Source organism: Oncorhynchus kisutch, linkage group LG17 (genome assembly GCF_002021735.2).
Source record: "Oncorhynchus kisutch isolate 150728-3 linkage group LG17, Okis_V2, whole genome shotgun sequence".
Classification (NCBI taxonomy): Eukaryota; Metazoa; Chordata; class Actinopteri; order Salmoniformes; family Salmonidae; genus Oncorhynchus; species Oncorhynchus kisutch.
Genome location: NC_034190.2, coordinates 1,335,475 through 1,355,125, shown reverse-complemented (window position 1 = coordinate 1,355,125; position 19,651 = coordinate 1,335,475). Strand labels below are relative to the sequence as shown.

The window sequence follows — 19,651 nt, the reverse complement described above, 5'->3', positions numbered from 1 at the left end:
ATATAGCCATGCTATCATTGACTTGGTACTGGTACCTCGTGTATATAGCCATGCTATCATTGACTTGGTACCACGTGTATATAGCCATGCTATCATTGACTTGGTACTGGTACCACGTGTATATAGCCATGCTATCATTGACTTGGTACTGGTACCACGTGTATATAGCCATGCTATCATTGACTTGGTACTGGTACCACGTGTATATAGCCATGCTATCATTGACTTGGTACTGGTACCACGTGTATATAGCCATGCTATCATTGACTTGGTACTGGTACCACGTGTATATAGCCATGCTATCATTGACTTGGTACTGGTACCACGTGTATATAGCCATGCTATCATTGACTTGGTACTGGTACCATGTGTATATAGCCATGCTATCATTGACTTGGTACTGGTACCACGTGTATATAGCCATGCTATCATTGACTTGGTACTGGTACCACGTGTATATAGCCATGCTATCATTGACTTGGTACTGGTACCACGTGTATATAGCCATGCTATCATTGACTTGGTACTGGTACCACGTGTATATAGCCATGCTATTGTTGCTCATTGTGTATTTCTTCCTTGTGTTACAATTTTTTTTATACAATTTATTTCATTTGGTATTTTATTGTACTCTGCATTGTTGGGAAGGGTCCACAAGTAAGCATTTCACTGATAGTCTACACCTGTTTACGAAGCATGTGACAATTAAAATGTTATTTGAGGAATCTAATTTCATTGGTCCTCAACTCATGGCTCAGTCATTTCATTCAGGGTAAGCGGAGTTAGCCGTGTGCTAGCCTGCCCCAGAACAGGACCGTTCTGAAGGATTTGTTGCCATAGAAATGTCCCTGGCTAGAAGGTGAGCCACTTTCATATGACCGCTTATCCCGAGTTGAACTCAGAGTTGACCAAAGTTACCTTGCTAACTCCTCAAACCTGCTCCTATGATACCCCTCCGGTATGCAACAGACTTTCTGTTCTGTTGACACAACAAGATAGAGGATAACTGTCACCCAAAACAGTAGGCCTATACATCAGAACAGAAAAACGACCAGCAGTCTTATCCAAATATGGGAAAGGACTGTATCTTACCCTTTTAAGTTTAACAACACTTCCATAGCTTTTCAAAGGCTCTACCACTTTGGCTTCAAGCCTCTCCACCTGCAAATACATTGGGAATATCAAAGTTACTTAGTTAATCGATTCCTGAGAGGATTTGAAATCATAGGTAGCTAGATTAGAAGATAAAAATACCTGCAGATGAAACATTATCAATAGAAGTCTGTGCTATTTTCAATAACAACCATATTTATATAATGTATCCATTTTGATAATATTATTTATTATATTATTATATTATTATATATATTTTGATAATATTATGGTGCGTAGGCTTACCTCTGCTTGACGATAATCCTGAACTTTGGCAAGGTTGTCTGCAAACTGTTTCATACCCCTCTGCAGATTTGGCGTTTCTGTCTCCGCATAGATGCTGATCTCTCTGACCAGTAGGTCTGCCTTGTCTCGTAACCTCGCCGTTTTACGCACGTAGGCGGCAAACAGTTGGCACATCTCTCCAAAGTGCTTCTCCGTGTTGGTGATGTTCTCCTGGATCTGTCTGGTCTGGCTGTCTCTGTGATGGGAACATCCGGGTAACTTTAGCTAGCTAGCTAACCTGGTTAAAGTTAACTGAAGTTACATAGCTACACAAACTATCATATAAACACTGATATCAAGCTAAAAGTTTAACGCAATAGCTAGCCAGCTGGTTCAATAATTGAAGAAAAGGTTAGCTAACTAACAAATGACTAAAAAGTTATATAAATCAAGAATTCTGCACGATGTCTAACGTCTTTACGAAAGCTAACGTTAGTTTGCTCTGTCTTGCAAGTTGTAAACATGCCTTACCTTGCCCTTGCATCCGGAGTCCGGCTCATAACTGCAGAGTAAAAAGTGGTAATGTGATCCGGTATAAAACAATGCTACGATGCAGATAAGCTTCTGATCCAGCAGTTAGGTAACGTTAGCTAGCTAACGGGTGAGTGGGATTGATTTGCTCGTGTAATAAACTAGCAAGCTTCATGTCCGGGAGCCGTTTCCATGGAGATGATTCTTTCCGGTAGAGTATGATGGGAAATGGAGGCACCCACGAGGAGCTCTGTCACTGCCTACATTTTATGGACATCAACTGCATGTGTGCATTTATTTGTCTTGTTTTTACTAAAGAATTCTAACTTTTAAACAATTTATTTATTTTTCTAGTTGTTTCAGATGTATCGTCATTAGTTGGTTTTAGGCTACACAACTCCTTATAATAACAGATGGGGATATTGCCTTTAATTAATCATGGACCATCTAAAATTCTTGACTTATATCTAGTGGAACTAACGTTACTCTCCACCACTAGTGACAAGAACATTTTATGAATTATAGGCCTACCTGTTGCTGACGTGTTAACTGGCTCGTCCTGAAGTCCTATTATCCACACCAATCCAAAGACTGAGGTAAAGTTGGTTTCATATTCAACACTTCGTACATTCAACAGACATTCAACAGACAATCAACAGACATTCAACAGGCATTCCACAGGCATTCGCCAAAAACCATTTACAAATGTAAAAATCAATAACTAATTGACCGTTTGTCACAATCATCAAACTAGATATGATTTCTATTCAATTTTTGATTTGATAGAAATGCATAACATCTATGATGCCATTTAAAGGGGTATACATCAATAACTAATTCACTGTTTGTCACAGAACTTTCAAACTGGGTATGATTTATTCTATAAATGTCTAGTGTAATTTTACAACCCTTGTGTTGCGGAAAAATTCCAGGTTTTAATTTTGTAGAAATACATACAATCTGTAAAATGCGATTTTAAAATGTATAAATCAATAACTAATTCACAGTTTGTCACGGAAACATCAAACTAGGTATGATTTATTCTATAAATGTCCAGCATACTTTTACAACTTTTGTTCCAGGTGAAATTTCCAGTTTTTATTTGATAGAGGCATGTAGTCCTTCTAGAGGGCGTGTGGTCTGTCTAGAGGGCGTGTAGTCTGTCTAGAGGGCGTGTAGTCTGTCTAGAGGGCGTGTAGTCTGTCTAGAGGGCGTGTGGTCTGTCTAGAGGGCGTGTGGTCTGTCTAGAGGGCGTGTGGTCTGTCTAGAAGGCGTGTAGTCTGTCTAGAGGGCGTGTGGTCTGTCTAGAGGGCGTGTGGTCTGTCTAGAGGGCGTGTAGTCCGTCTAGAGGGCGTGTAGTCCGTCTAGAGGGCGTGTGGTCCGTCTAGAAGGCGTGTAGTCTGTCTAGAGGCTGTGTAGTCTGTCTAGAGGCCGTGTAGTCTGTCTAGAGGCCGTGTAGTCTGTCTGTTGTTCCAGGTGAAATTTCCAGTTTTTATTTGATAGAGGCATGTAGTCCTTCTAGAGGGCGTGTGGTCTGTCTAGAGGGCGTGTAGTCTGTCTAGAGGGCGTGTAGTCTGTCTAGAGTTCGTGTAGTCTGTCTAGAGGGCGTGTAGTCTGTCTAGAGGCATGTAGTCTGTCTAGAGGGCGTGTAGTCTGTCTAGGGGCATGTAGTCTGTCTAGAGGGCGTGTAGTCTGTCTAGAGGGTGTGTAGTCTGTCTAGAGGGTGTGTAGTCTGTCTAGAGGGTGTGTAGTCTGTCTAGAGGGTGTGTAGTCTGTCTAGAGGGCGTAAGTAGTCTGTCTAGAGGGTGTGTAGTCTGTCTAGAGGGTGTGTAGTCTGTCTAGAGGGTGTGTAGTCTGTCTAGAGGGCGTAAGTAGTCTGTCTAGAGGCCGTGTGGTCTGTCTAGAGGGCGTGTAGTCCGTCTAGAGGGCGTGTAGTCCGTCTAGAGGCCGTGTAGTCCGTCTAGAGGCCGTGTAGTCCGTCTAGAGGGCGTGTAGTCCGTCTAGAGGCCGTGTAGTCTGTCTAGAGGGCGTGTGGTCAAAGTTCTAACCAGTCTGTTACACCCTATTAGAAGGGGCCAGGCATAAAATGGTGCATCTTCAGTCATATTAAATTAGATTACAGGAAAAAACTACGCTACCGGATGAAGGTGTCAGGCCTGACTAACAAAGAAGACGAGTGAATGGATCAAGAGGACACAACCAAGAGGATCAAGACAGACATTCCAAAGTGGAGATAAGGAAAACTAAGACTGAACCATAACATACACTACCATTCAAAGTTGATTTATTATATATTATATATAATAATAATAATATCTATTATTATTTATTATAAATCAAGTTTATTTTTCATATTCGCCGAATACAACAGGCCTTACAGTGAAATACTTACGTACAAGCCCTGAACCAACAATGCAGTTCAACAACAGTTAATATTTAACAAATAAACTAAAGCAAAAAAATTAAAATAAAATCAGATCAAAGACACAAAAAATAACAATGTGGAGGCTCTATACAGGGTATTACGGTACAGAGTCAATGTGGAGGCTATATACAGGGTATTACGGTACAGAGTCAATGTGGAGGCTATATACAGGGGGTACCGGTACAGAGTCAATGTGGAGGCTATATACAGGGTGTACCGGTACAGAGTCAATGTGGAGGCTATATACAGGGTGTTACGGTACAGAGTCAATGTGGAGGCTATATACAGGGTATTACGGTACAGAGTCAATGTGGAGGCTATATACAGGGTATTACGGTACCGAGTCAATGTGGAGGCTATATACAGTGTATTACGGTACAGAGTCAATGTGGAGGCTATATACAGGGTGTTACGGTACAGAGTCAATGTGGAGGCTCTATACAGGGTATTACGGTACAGAGTCAATGTGGAGGCTCTATACAGGGTATTACGGTACAGAGTCAATGTGGAGGCTATATACAGGGTATTACGGTACCGAGTCAATGTGGAGGCTATATACAGGGGGTACTGGTACAGAGTCAATGTGGAGGCTATATACAGGGTATTACGGTACAGAGTCAATGTGGAGGCTATATACAGGGTATTACGGTACAGAGTCAATGTGGAGGCTATATGCAGGGTATTACGGTACCGAGTCAATGTGGAGGCTATATACAGGGGGTACTGGTACAGAGTCAATGTGGAGGCTATATACAGGGTATTACGGTACAGAGTCAATGTGGAGGCTATATACAGGGTATTACGGAACCGAGTCAATGTGGAGGCTCTATACAGGGGGTACTGGTACCGAGTCAATGTGGAGGCTATATACAGGGGGTACCGGTACCGAGTCAATGTGGAGGCTATATACAGGGGGTACCGGTACCGAGGCAATGTGGAGGCTATATACAGGGGGTACCGGTACCGAGTCAATGTGGAGGCTATATACAGGGGGGTACCGGTACCGAGTCAGTGTGGAGGCTATATACAGGGGGTACCGGTACCGAGGCAATGTGGAGGCTATATACAGGGGGTACCGGTACCGAGGCAATGTGGAGGCTATATACAGGGGGTACCGGTACCGAGTCAGTGTGGAGGCTATATACAGGGGGTACCGGTACCGAAGCAATGTGGAGGCTATACACAGGGGGGTACCGGTACCGAGTCAATGTGGAGGCTATATACAGGGGGTACCGGTACCGAGTCAATGTGGAGGCTATACACAGGGGGGGTACCGGTACCGAGTCAATGTGGAGGCTATATACAGGGGGGTACCGGTACCGAGTCAGTGTGGAGGCTATATACAGGGGGTACCGGTACCGAGGCAATGTGGAGGCTATATACAGGGGGTACCGGTACCGAGGCAATGTGGAGGCTATATACAGGGGGTACCGGTACCGAGGCAATGTGGAGGCTATACACAGGGGGGTACCGGTACCGAGTCAGTGTGGAGGCTATACACAGGGGGGTACCGGTACCGAGTCAATGTGGAGGCTATATACAGGGGGTACCGGTACCGAGTCAATGTGGAGGCTATACACAGGGGGGGTACCGGTACCGAGTCAATGTGGAGGCTATATACAGGGGGGTTCCGGTACCGAGTCAGTGTGGAGGCTATACACAGGGGGGTACCGGTACCGAGTCAGTGTGGAGGCTATACACAGGGGGGGTACCGGTACCAAGTCAGTGTGGAGGCTATACACAGGGGGGTACCGGTACCGAGGCAATGTGGAGGCTATACACAGGGGGGTACCGGTACCGAGTCAGTGTGGAGGCTATACACAGGGGGGTACCGGTACCGAGGCAATGTGGAGGCTATATACAGGGGGGTACCGGTACCGAGTCAGTGTGGAGGCTATACACAGGGGGGTACCGGTACCGAGTCAGTGTGGAGGCTATACACAGGGGGGGTACCGGTACCGAGTCAGTGTGGAGGCTATACACAGGGGGGTACCGGTACCGAGGCAATGTGGAGGCTATACACAGGGGGGTACCGGTACCGAGTCAGTGTGGAGGCTATATACAGGTGGTACCGGTACCGAGGCAATGTGGAGGCTCTATACAGGTGGTACCGGTACCGAGGCAATGTGGAGGGTCTATACAGGTGGTACCGAGGCAATGTGGAGGCTCTATACAGGTGGTACCAGTACCGAGGCAATGTGGAGACTATACAGGGGGTACCGGTACAGAGTCAACGTGGAGGCTCTATACAGGGGGTGCCGGTACAGAGTCAATGTGGAGGCTATATACAGGGGGTACCGGTACAGAGTCAATGTGGAGGCTATATACAGGGGACACTGGTACCGAGGCAATGTGGAGGCTATATACAGGTGGTACCGGTACAGAGTCAATGTGGAGTCTGTATACAGGGGGTACCGTTGCTGAGTCAATGTGGAAGCTGTATACAGGGGGTACATGTACCGAGTCAATGTGCAGGGGTTCAGGTAGTCAAGGTAAGTTTTAAAGCGACTGGACTGTTCATGGATAATAAACAGTGAGTAGCAGCAGTGTAAGATCACTTCAGAGTGTTTTCTATACAATGCTTCCAATTATATGCATGTCCTAGCTTCTGGGCCTGAGTAACAGGCAGTTTACAGTTTACTTCGGGCACGTCAGTCATCCAAAATTCCGAATACTGCCCCCTAGCCCAAAAAGGTTTTATCTTCCGATAGGAAGGTCATTGACACGAGGGGAAGAAAATGACCCATTGATTATAGGTGTACTGTTTCCTGTCAGTTACTGTATATGTGTGTATATATGATCAGTGTCTTACAGGGTATCCTGAGATGCCACTATAATAATAATACCAATCAAATCAGTCAGTCACACATGCGGAATGCCAAGGCCGTATTAAAACTAACAAAAACAAACCTCATATTTAGAAAAACATGTCTGACTTTTTCTAGGCCTAGTTGTTTAAAGTTGCCGAGACAAACGAAGAGAAAGAGAATAGCAATTGGTTTCTACGGCTCCCCGGGTAAAAAAACGGCTGCATCTTCCACATTGCAGCAGAAAGTTACACCAATAAATATGGCCTTTTTATTCATTTGAAATGGTGCCAAAAGCAGACTTTGTGATCATTGAAATGAATGGGGATTCATCGTAACTCGCTCCTCCTCTGCTTCTAATGCATGAATGTCACCAGCTGCTGTATCTGTGGAGAATGTCCAAAAACCTTCATTACTGTGTTTAATCATCCATGGGATTGAAGCAGGAGAGATTCCACTGTAGCAGCTTGTCTGTGTAAAACACGGTCATTGCATTTAGCTGTGTGTGTGTGTGTGTGTGTGTGTGTGTGGTTGTGTGTGTGTGTGTGTGTGTGTGTGGTTGTAGTTGTGTGTGTGTGTGTGTGTGTTTGTGTGTGTGTGGTTGTGTGTGTGTGTGTGTGTGTGTGTGTGTGGTTGTGTGTGTGTGTGTGTGTGTGGTTGTAGTTGTGTGTGTGTGTGTGTGTTTGGAATCCCATTCAGTGTTCCTATATTCCCTCTGTCAGCCATAACAAACAGATATTCATTGTGTATTAGGCATCACCTGATAACCTTGGTCTGCTCTTCAATATAGCGTTGCCCATTCAAATTTGTATGGAGACAATGCACTGTTATATGTTGGATAAGCAAAGGTGAGATCTATTAGAGATGGGATGGTTTCTAGTTAAATTCATTTGGATATCTGATCATTGCACCTCAAGCCGAAATTATACGTTGTTAAAATAACAACATGGTGATGGAAATTTGATTTGACACATTCTTCTTTATAATTTTCATAGAATATTTGACACATGATCAGCCCAATAACCAAATAGGAAATGTTTAGATAAATATTGAGAGAATCCATTGTCTAGTTTGTGAAGGATGAGGGATTCATTGTGTTATTGTCACTAATAGTATAAAGTATAATTAGACATTCAGGGAGATTGTGGTGAATATTATCAGTGTAGTTGTTTTGCTTTGTTGGTAGTAAAGGGGTCTAATATAGGAGATGTTGAAGTCTGAAAATGAAAGATCAGCGTGTATCTGTGATTACAGCAGTTATCCACTTGATGGAAGTAGGCTCTTTCTGTCCTTTATCCTGCTTCTGTTGGGAGACTAGGGGCATGTCTGTGTGGTGATGTATTCTAGTAGCCTATACTGAATAAACACGTATGAGGAAATCATTCTGATATCTGGAGAATTGCCATACCCATATATATATATATATATATATATATATATATATTAAATGAATTAATTTAACAATGAGGATTTCATTAATAAATTAGGGCTATGTCTGTAATAATATAGAAGAAAAAGTAAGACGCAAATATAAGACATCTGTCATTAGGTTCTCGATTGCTGCTTTGCTTTTACTGGTACTAACCTACCTATACCTGAGTATAAATGAACTATTCTACTGTACTAACCTACCTATACCTGAGTATAAATGAACTATTCTACTGTACTAACCTACCTATACCTGAGTATAAATGAACTATTCTACTGTACTAACCTACCTATACCTGAGTATAAATGAACTATTCTACTGTACTAACCTACCTATACCTGAGTATAAATGAACTATTCTACTGTACTAACCTACCTATACCTGAGTATAAATGAACTATTCTACTGTACTAACCTACCTATACCCGAGTATAAATTAAATATTTGACTGTACTAAACTACCTATACCTGAGTATAAATGAAATATTCTACTGTACTAACCTACCTATACCTGAGTATAAATTAAATATTTTACTGTACTAAAATACCTATACCTGAGTATAAATTAAATATTCTACTGTACTAACCTACCTATACCTGAGTATAAATTAAATATTTTACTGTACTAAACTACCTATACATGAGTATAAATTAACTATTCTACTGTGTTAAACTACCTATACCTGAGTATAAATTAAATGGTTCCCAATCAGACACAATGACGAACACCTGCCTCTGATTGAGAACCATGTCAGGCCAAACATAGAACTAGACAAACTAGACATGTAACATAGAATGCCCAACCAGATCACACCCTGACCAACCAAAACATAGAAACATACAAAGCAAACTATGGTCAGGGTGTGACAGACGGACTAATCTGGGTTTGGCAGATGCCAGGAGAACGTCACCTGCCCAATGCATATTGTGGTGCCAAATGTAAAGTTTAGTTAGGCCCTTTCCTGATTCAGCATGACAATGCCCCTGTGCACAAAGCGAGGTCCATACAGAAATGGTTTGTCAAGATCTGTGTAGAAGAACTTGACTGGCCTGCACAAAGCCCTGACCTGATCCCCATTGAACACCTTCGGGATGAATTAGAACGCCGACTGCGAGCCAGGCCCAATCTCCCAAAAAATCAGTGTCCGACCTCACTAATGCTCTTGTGGCTGAATGGAAGCAAGTATAGTCTAGTTATATGATAGTTACAGCTAGATAGAATAGATATATTATAGATATATTGATATATGATAGTTATAGATAGATATATGATAGTTATAGAAACATATGATAGTTATAGATAGATATATGATAGTTATAGAAACATATGATAGTTATAGATACATATGATAGTTATAGAAACATATGATAGTTATAGATAGATATATGATAGTTATAGATACATATGATAGTTATAGAAACATATGATAGTTATAGAAACATATGATAGTTATAGAAACATATGATAGTTATAGATAGATATATGATAGTTATAGATAGATATATGAGTTATAGATAGATATATGAGTTATAGATACATATAGTCTAGTCTAGGGGTTTATATGTCTATGGTTGCCTAGATTGGTTCTCAATCAGAGGCAGCTGTTTATCGTTGTCTCTGATTGGGAACCATATTTAGGTAGCCATATTCCTTGGTTTATCTGTGGGTTATTGTCTATGTGTAGTTGCCCGTGTCAGCACTAGTTGTTTAAGGCGTCACGTTCTTTTTGGTTAGTTTGTTTAAGTGTTCTTCGTTTTATTAAGACGTATGTATTCCAATCACGCTGCGCCTTGGTCTCCTCGTTACACCGAACGTGACATATATCTATCATATATTTATATATATCTATTATATATCCATCTTTAACTATCATATATCAATTTATCTATAACTATCATATCTATAATATATATATCATATCTATCTGTAACTATCATATATCTATCATAGATCTATCTATAACTATCATATATCTATCATATATGTATCTATATCTATCTATAACTATCATATCTATTATATGTCTATCATATATGTATCTATATCTATCTATAACTATCATATCTATTATATGTCTATCATATATGTATCTATATCTATCTATAACTATCATATCTATTATATGTCTATCATATATGTATCTATATCTATCTATAACTATCATATCTATTATATGTCTATCATATATGTATCTATATCTATCTATAACTATCATATCTATTATATGTCTATCATATATGTATCTATATCTATCTATAACTATCATATCTATTATATGTCTATCATATATGTATCTATATCTATCTATAACTATCATATCTATTATATGTCTATCATATATGTATCTATATCTATCTATAACTATCATATCTATTATATGTCTATCATATATGTATCTATATCTATCTATAACTATCATATCTATTATATGTCTATCATATATGTATCTATATCTATCTATAACTATCATATCTATTATATGTCTATCATATATGTATCTATATCTATCTATAACTATCATATCTATTATATGTCTATCATATATGTATCTATATCTATCTATAACTATCATATCTATTATATGTCTATCATATATGTATCTATATCTATCTATAACTATCATATCTATTATATGTCTATCATATATGTATCTATATCTATCTATAACTATCATATCTATTATATGTCTATCATATATTTATCTATATCTATCTATAACTATCATATCTATTATATGTCTATCATATATTTATCTATATCTATCTATAACTATCATATCTATTATATGTCTATCATATATGTATCTATATCTATCATCTATGTATCTATAACTATCATATATCTATCTATAACTATCGTATGTATCTATAACTGTCATATACCGAGTCAATGTGTGGGGGAACAGGTTATTCAAGGTGCAAAACTACCATTCCAGTATTTTACTTGCTATATTGTATTTACTTTGCCATCATGGCCTTTTTTGCCTTTACCTCCCTTCTCACCTCATTTGCTCACATTGTATATAGACTTGTTTATACTGCATTATTGACTGTATGTTTGTTTTTACTCCATGTCTAACTCTGTGTCGTTTTATCTGTCGAACTGCTTTGCTTTATCTTGGCCAGGTCGCAATTGTAAATGAGAACTTGTTCTCAACTTGCCTACCTGGTTAAATAAAGGTAAAATAAAATAAAATAAAAAAGGTAATTTGTACATGTAGATAGGGGTATAATGACTATGCATAGATAATAAACAGCAAGTAGCAGCAGTTTATATGATTGATAGATATATGATCTATATAGAGAGAGATACATTTTGGCCAATTCCTCCTGACAGAGCTGGAGTCAGGGTTGCTTGGCCTCCTTGCTCGCACATGCTTTTTCAGTTCTGCCTACAAATTTTCTATGGGATTGAGGTCAGGGCTTTGTGATGGCCACTCCAATACCTTGACTTTGTTGTCCTTAAGCCATTTTGCCACAACTTTGGAAGTATGCTTGGGGTCATTGTCAATTTGGAAGACCCATTTGCGACCAAGCTTTAACTTCCTGACTGATGTCCTGAAATGTTGCTTCAATATATCCACATGCTTTTCCGACCTCATGATGCCATCTATTTTGTGAAGTGCACCAGTCCCTTCTGTAGCAAAGCACCCCCACAACATGATGCTGCCACCCCCGTGCTTCACGGTTGGGATGGTGTTCTTCGGCTTGCAAGCCTGTCCTGTCTTTTTCCTCCAAACATAACGATGGTCATTATGGCCAAACAGTTCTATTTTTGTTTCATCAGACCAGAGGACATTTCTCCAAAAAGTGTGATCTTTGTCCCCATGTGCAGTTGCAAACTGTAGTCTGGCTTTTTTATGAAACACTTCAGCGAGCAGGCCTTTCTAATCGACCTGGCCGGGGTATCCTGGAAGGATATTGATCTCATCCCGTCAGTAGAGGATGCCTGGTTATTTTTTTAAATGCCTTCCTAACCATCTTAAATAAGCATGCCCCATTCAAGAAATGTTGAACCAGGAACAGATATAGCCCTTGGTTCTCCCCAGACCTGACTGTCCTTAACCAACACAAAAACATCCCTAGGCGTTCTGCATTAGCATCGAACAGCCCCCGTGATATGCAGCTGTTCAGGGAAGCTAGAAACCATTATACACAGGCAGTTAGAAAAGCCAAGGCTAGCTTTTTCAAGCAGAAATTTGCTTCCTGCAACACTAACTCAAAAAAGTTCTGGGACACTGTAAAGTCCATGGAGAATAAGAACACCTCCTCCCAGCTGCCCACTGCACTGAAGATAGGAAACACTGTCACCACTGATAAATCCACTGTAATTGTGAATTTCAATAAGCATTTTTCTACGGCTTTCATGCTACGGCTTTCCATGCTTTCCACCTGGCTACCCCTATCCCGGTCAACAGCACTGCACCCCCCCACAGCAACTCACCCAAGCCTTCCCCATTTCTCCTTCTCCCAAATCCAGTCAGCTGATGTTCTGAAAGAGCTACAAAATCTGGACCCCTACAAATCAGCCGGGCTAGACAATCTGGACCCTTTCTTTCTAAAATTATCTGCTGAAATTGTTGCCACCCCTGTTACTAGCCTGTTCAACCTCTCTTTCGTGTCGTCTGAGATTCCCAAAGATTGGAAAGAAGCTGCGGTCATCCCCCTCTTCAAAGGGGGGGACACTCTTGACCCAAACTGCTACAGACCTATATCCTACTCTGTCTTTCTAAGGTCTTCGAAAGCCAAGTCAACAAACAGATTACCGACCATTTTCAATCTCACCATACCCTCTCTGCTATGCAATCTGGTTTCAGAGCTGGTCATGGGTGCACCTCAGCCACGCTCAAGGTCCTAAACGATATCTTAACCGCCATCGATAAGAAACATTACTGTGCAGCCGTATTCATTGATCTGGCCAAGGCTTTAGACTCTGTCAATCACCACATCCTCATCGGCAGACTCGACAGCCTTGGTTTCTCTAATGGCTGCCTCACCTGGTTCACTAACTACTTCTCAGACAGAGTTCAGTGTGTCAAATTGGAGGGCCTGTTGTCAGGACCTATGGCAGTTTCTATGGGGGTGTTACAGGGTTCAATTCTTGGACCAACTCTATTCTCTGTATACATCAATGATGTCGCTCTTGCTGCTGGTGAGTCTCTGATCCACCTCTATGCAGACGGCACCATTCTGTATACTTCTGGCCCTTCTTTGGACACTGTGTTAACAACCCTCCAGGCAAGCTTCAATGCCATACAACTCTCCTTCCGTGGCCTCCAATTGCTCTTAAATACAAGTAAAACTAAATGCATGCTCTTCAACCGATCGCTGCCTGCACCTGCCCGCCTGTCCAACATCACTACTCTGGACGGCTCTGACTTAGAATACGTGGACAACTACAAATACCTAGGTGTCTGGTTAGACTGTAAACTCTCCTTCCAGACCCACATCAAACATCTCCAATCCAAAGTTAAATCTAGAATTGGCTTCCTATTTCGCAACAAAGCATCCTTCACTCATGCTGCCAAACATACCCTTGTAAAACTGACCATCCTACCAATCCTCGACTTCGGCAATGTCATTTACAAAATAGCCTCCAATACCCTACTCAACAAATTGGATGCAGTCTATCACAGTGCCATCCGTTTTGTCACCAAAGCCCCATATACTACCCACCATTGCGACCTGTACGCTCTCGTTGGCTGGCCCTCGCTTCATACTCATCGCCAAACCCACTGGCTCCATGTCATCTACAAGACCCTGCTAGGTAAAGTCCCCCCTTATCTCAGCTCGCTGGTCACCATAGCAGCACCCACCTGTAGCACGTGCTCCAGCAGGTATATCTCTCTGGTCACCCCCAAAACCAATTCTTTCTTTGGCCGCCTCTCCTTCCAGTTCTCTGCTGCCAATGACTGGAACGAACTACAAACATCTCTGAAACTGGAAACACTTATCCCCCTCACTAGCTTTAAGCACCAGCTGACAGAGCAGCTCACAGATTACTGCCCCTGTACATAGCCCACCTATAATTTAGCCCAAACAACTACCTCTTTCCCTACTGTATTTATTTTATTTTATTTATTTATGTTGCTCCTTTGCACCCCATTATTTGTATTTCTAATTTGCACATTCTTCCACTGCAAATCTACCATTCCAGTGTTTTACTTGCTATATTGTATTTACTTTGCCACCATGGCCTTTTTTGCCTTTACCTCCCTTCTCACCTCATTTGCTCACATCGTATATAGACATGTTTATACTGTATTATTGACTGTATGTTTGTTTTACTCCATGTGTAACTCTGTGTCGTTGTGTGTCGAACTGCTTTGCTTTATCTTGGCCAGGTCGCAATTGTAAATGAGAACTTGTTCTCAACTTGCCTATCTGGTTAAATAAAGGTGAAATAAATATGTCTATCAGTGTAACTGAATAGTTGCCTGTCAGACTTGTCAGCCTATCTATTAAGGCACTTCTTTATAGATACGATGTCACATTAAAGGTGGTTAGGGAAGTAAAATAGGGAGTTCTTCATACCAAGACGGCCTGTTGTTCTGGGATTGATTTGCACTTTTCCCACCAAATTACGCTAATCTCTAAGAGACAGAACGCGTCTCCTTCCTGAGCGGTATGACGGCTACATGGTCCTATGGTGTTTATACTTGCGTACTATTGTTTGTACAGATGAATGTGGTACCTTCAGGCATTTGGAAATTGCTCCCAATGATGAACCAGACTTGTGGAGGTCTCCATTTTTTTTCTGAGGTCTTGGCTGATTTCTTTAGATTTTCCCTTGATATCAAGCAAAGAGGCATTGAATTTGAAGGTAGGCCTTGAAATACATCCACAGGTACACCTCCAATGATGTCAATTTGCCTATCAGAAGCTTCTGAAGCCATGGCATCATTTTCTGGAATTTTCCAAGCTGTTTAAAAGCACAGTCAACTTTATGTATGTAAACTATTAAATAATCTGTATGTAAACATTTGTTGGAAAAATTACTTGTGTCATGCATCACATCCTACATTTATTTTTATTTTTTTTATTTCACCTTTATTTAACCAGGTAGGCTAGTTGAGAACACCTTTATTTAACCAGGTAGGCTAGTTGAGAACACCTTTATTTAACCAGGTAGGCTAGTTGAGAACACCTTTATTTAACCAGGTAGGCCAGTTGAGAACACCTTTATTTAACCAGGTAGGCTAGTTGAGAACACCTTTATTTAACCAGGTAGGCTAGTTGAGAACACCTTTATTTAACCAGGTAGGCTAGTTGAGAACACCTTTATTTAACCAGGTAGGCTAGTTGAGAACACCTTTATTTAACCAGGTAGGCTAGTTGAGAACACCTTTATTTAACCAGGTAGGCTAGTTGAGAACACCTTTATTTAACCAGGTAGGCTAGTTGAGAACACCTTTATTTAACCAGGTAGGCTAGTTGAGAACACCTTTATTTAACCAGGTAGGCTAGTTGAGAACACCTTTATTTAACCAGGTAGGCTAGTTGAGAACACCTTTATTTAACCAGGTAGGCCAGTTGAGAACACCTTTATTTAACCAGGTAGGCTAGTTGAGAACACCTTTATTTAACCAGGTAGGCTAGTTGAGAACACCTTTATTTAACCAGGTAGGCTAGTTGAGAACACCTTTATTTAACCAGGTAGGCTAGTTGAGAACACCTTTATTTAACCAGGTAGGCTAGTTGAGAACACCTTTATTTAACCAGGTAGGCTAGTTGAGAACACCTTTATTTAACCAGGTAGGCTAGTTGAGAACACCTTTATTTAACCAGGTAGGCTAGTTGAGAACACCTTTATTTAACCAGGTAGGCTAGTTGAGAACACCTTTATTTAACCAGGTAGGCTAGTTGAGAACACCTTTATTTCACCAGGTAGGCTAGTTGAGAACACCTTTAAAAAACCAGGTAGGCTAGTTGAGAACACCTTTATTTAACCAGGTAGGCAAGTTGAGAACACCTTTATTTAACCAGGTAGGCTAGTTGAGAACACCTTTATTTAACCAGGTAGGCAAGTTGAGAACACCTTTATTTAACCAGGTAGGCTAGTTGAGAACACCTTTATTTAACCAGGTAGGCAAGTTGAGAACACCTTTATTTAACCAGGTAGGCTAGTTGAGAACACCTTTATTTAACCAGGTAGGCAAGTTGAGAACACCTTTATTTAACCAGGTAGGCTAGTTGAGAACACCTTTATTTAACCAGGTAGGCTAGTTGAGAACACCTTTATTTAACCAGGTAGGCTAGTTGAGAACACCTTTATTTAACCAGGTAGGCTAGTTGAGAACACCTTTATTTAACCAGGTAGGCTAGTTGAGAACACCTTTATTTAACCAGGTAGGCTAGTTGAGAACACCTTTATTTAACCAGGTAGGCTAGTTGAGAACACCTTTATTTAACCAGGTAGGCTAGTTGAGAACACCTTTATTTAACCAGGTAGGCTAGTTGAGAACACCTTTATTTAACCAGGTAGGCTAGTTGAGAACACCTTTATTTAACCAGGTAGGCTAGTTGAGAACACCTTTATTTAACCAGGTAGGCTAGTTGAGAACACCTTTATTTAACCAGGTAGGCTAGTTGAGAACACCTTTATTTAACCAGGTAGGCTAGTTGAGAACACCTTTATTTAACCAGGTAGGCTAGTTGAGAACACCTTTATTTAACCAGGTAGGCTAGTTGAGAACACCTTTATTTAACCAGGTAGGCTAGTTGAGAACAAGTTCTCATTTGCAACTGCGACCTGGCCAAGATAAAGCATAGCAGTGTGAGCATACAACAAAGAGTTAGACATGGAGTAAACAATTAACAAGTCAATAACACAGTAGAAAACAAAGGGGGGGTCTATATACAATGTGTGCAAAAGGCATGAGGAGGTAGGCAAATAATTACAATTTTGCAGATTAACACTGGAGTGATAAAAGATCAGATGGTCATGTACAGGTAGAGATATTGGTGTGCAGAAGAGCAGAAAAGTAAATAAATAAAAACAGTATGGGGATGAGGTAGGTGAAAAGGGTGGGCTATTTACCAATAGACTATGTACAGCTGCAGCGATCGGTTAGCTGCTCAGATAGCTGATGTTTGAAGTTGGTGAGGGAGATAAAAGTCTCCAACTTCAGCGATTTTTGCAATTCGTTCCAGTCACAGGCAGCAGAGTACTGGAATGAAAGGCGGCCAAATGAGGTGTTGGCTTTAGGGATGATCAGTGAGATACACCTGCTGGAGCGCGTGCTACGGATGGGTGTTGCCATCGTGACCAGTGAGCTGAGATAAGGCGGAGCTTTACCTAGCATAGACTTGTAGATGACCTGGAGCCAGTGGGTCTGGCAACGAATATGTAGCGAGGGCCAGCCGACTAGAGCATACAAGTCGCAGTGGTGGGTGGTATAAGGTGCTTTAGTGACAAAACGGATGGCACTGTGATAGACTGCATCCAGTTTGCTGAGTAGAGTGTTGGAAGCCATTTTGTAGATGACATCGCCGAAGTCGAGGATCGGTAGGATAGTCAGTTTTACTAGGGTAAGCTTGGCGGCTTGAGTGAAGGAGGCTTTGTTGCGGAATAGAAAGCCGACTCTTGATTTGATTTTCGATTGGAGATGTTTGATATGAGTCTGGAAGGAGAGTTTGCAGTCTAGCCAGACACCTAGGTACTTATAGACGTCCACATATTCTAGGTCGGAACCATCCAGGGTGGTGATGCTAGTCGGGCATGCAGGTGCAGGCAGCGACCGGTTGAAAAGCATGCATTTGGTTTTACTAGCGTTTAAGAGCAGTTGGAGGCCACGGAAGGAGTGTTGTATGGCATTGAAGCTTGTTTGGAGGTTAGATAGCACAGTGTCCAAAGACGGGCCGAAAGTATATAGAATGGTGTCGTCTGCGTAGAGGTGGATCAGGGAATCGCCCGCAGCAAGAGCAACATCATTGATATACACAGAGAAAAGAGTTGGCCCGAGAATTGAACCCTGTGGCACCCCCATAGAGACTGCCAGAGGACCGGACAGCATGCCCTCCGATTTGACACACTGAACTCTGTCTGCAAAGTAATTGGTGAACCAGGCAAGGCAGTCATCCGAAAAACCGAGGCTACTGAGTCTGCCGATAAGAATATGGTGATTGACAGAGTCGAAAGCCTTGGCAAGGTCGATGAAGACGGCTGCACAGTACTGTCTTTTATCGATGGCGGTTATGATGTCGTTTAGTACCTTGAGTGTGGCTGAGGTGCACCCGTGACCGGCTCGGAAACCAGATTGCACAGCGGAGAAGGTACGGTGGGATTCGAGATGGTCAGTGACCTGTTTGTTGACTTGGCTTTCGAAGACCTTAGATAGGCAGGGCAGGATGGATATAGGTCTGTAACAGTTTGGGTCCAGGGTGTCTCCCCCTTTGAAGAGGGGGATGACTGCGGCAGCTTTCCAATCCTTGGGGATCTCAGACGAGATGAAAGAGAGGTTGAACAGGCTGGTAATAGGGGTTGCGACAATGGTGGCAGATAGTTTCAGAAATAGAGGGTCCAGATTGTCAAGCCCAGCTGATTTGTACGGGTCCAGGTTTTGCAGCTCTTTCAGAACATCTGCTATCTGGATTTGGGTAAAGGAGAACCTGGAGAGGCTTGGGCGAGGAGCTGCGGGGGGGGCGGAGCTGTTGGCCGAGGTTGAAGTAGCCAGGCGGAAGGCATGGCCAGCCGTTGAGAAATGCTTATTGAAGTTTTCGATAATCATGGATTTATCAGTGGTGACCGTGTTACCTAGCCTCAGTGCAGTGGGCAGCTGGGAGGAGGTGCTCTTGTTCTCCATGGACTTCACAGTGTCCCAGAACTTTTTGGAGTTGGAGCTACAGGATGCAAACTTCTGCCTGAAGAAGCTGGCCTTAGCTTTCCTGACTGACTGCGTGTATTGGTTCCGGACTTCCCTGAACAGTTGCATATCGCGGGGACTATTCGATGCTATTGCAGTCCGCCACAGGATGTTTTTGTGCTGGTCGAGGGCAGTCAGGTCTGGGGTGAACCAAGGGCTGTATCTGTTCTTAGTTCTGCATTTTTTGAACGGAGCATGCTTATCTAAAATGGTGAGGA

At 41.8% G+C, this 19,651-nt stretch overlaps 1 protein-coding gene and 1 long non-coding RNA gene across 3 annotated transcripts in view; one reads left to right on the top strand and one right to left on the bottom strand.

The window, feature by feature from the left end:
* cibar1 (CBY1 interacting BAR domain containing 1) overlaps nucleotides 1–2,147 on the bottom strand; it is a 32,244-nt gene extending 30,097 nt beyond the window's left edge. For both annotated transcript variants that reach the window (XM_031794996.1, XM_031794997.1), the window contains exons 1-3: nucleotides 1,909–2,147; nucleotides 1,399–1,633; nucleotides 1,093–1,161 (exon numbers count right to left, since the gene is read on the bottom strand). In XM_031794996.1, coding sequence (XP_031650856.1) covers nucleotides 1,093–1,161; nucleotides 1,399–1,633; nucleotides 1,909–1,937 — 333 coding nt within the window. In that variant the 5' untranslated portion in view covers nucleotides 1,938–2,147. The remainder of the gene's footprint in view (nucleotides 1–1,092; nucleotides 1,162–1,398; nucleotides 1,634–1,908) is intronic.
* Nucleotides 754–19,651, top strand: part of LOC116354502 (uncharacterized) — a 39,423-nt gene continuing 20,525 nt past the window's right edge. Inside the window, exons 1-2 of the long non-coding RNA XR_004203807.1 lie at nucleotides 754–859; nucleotides 2,434–2,504. This is a non-coding gene — a long non-coding RNA (uncharacterized LOC116354502). The remainder of the gene's footprint in view (nucleotides 860–2,433; nucleotides 2,505–19,651) is intronic.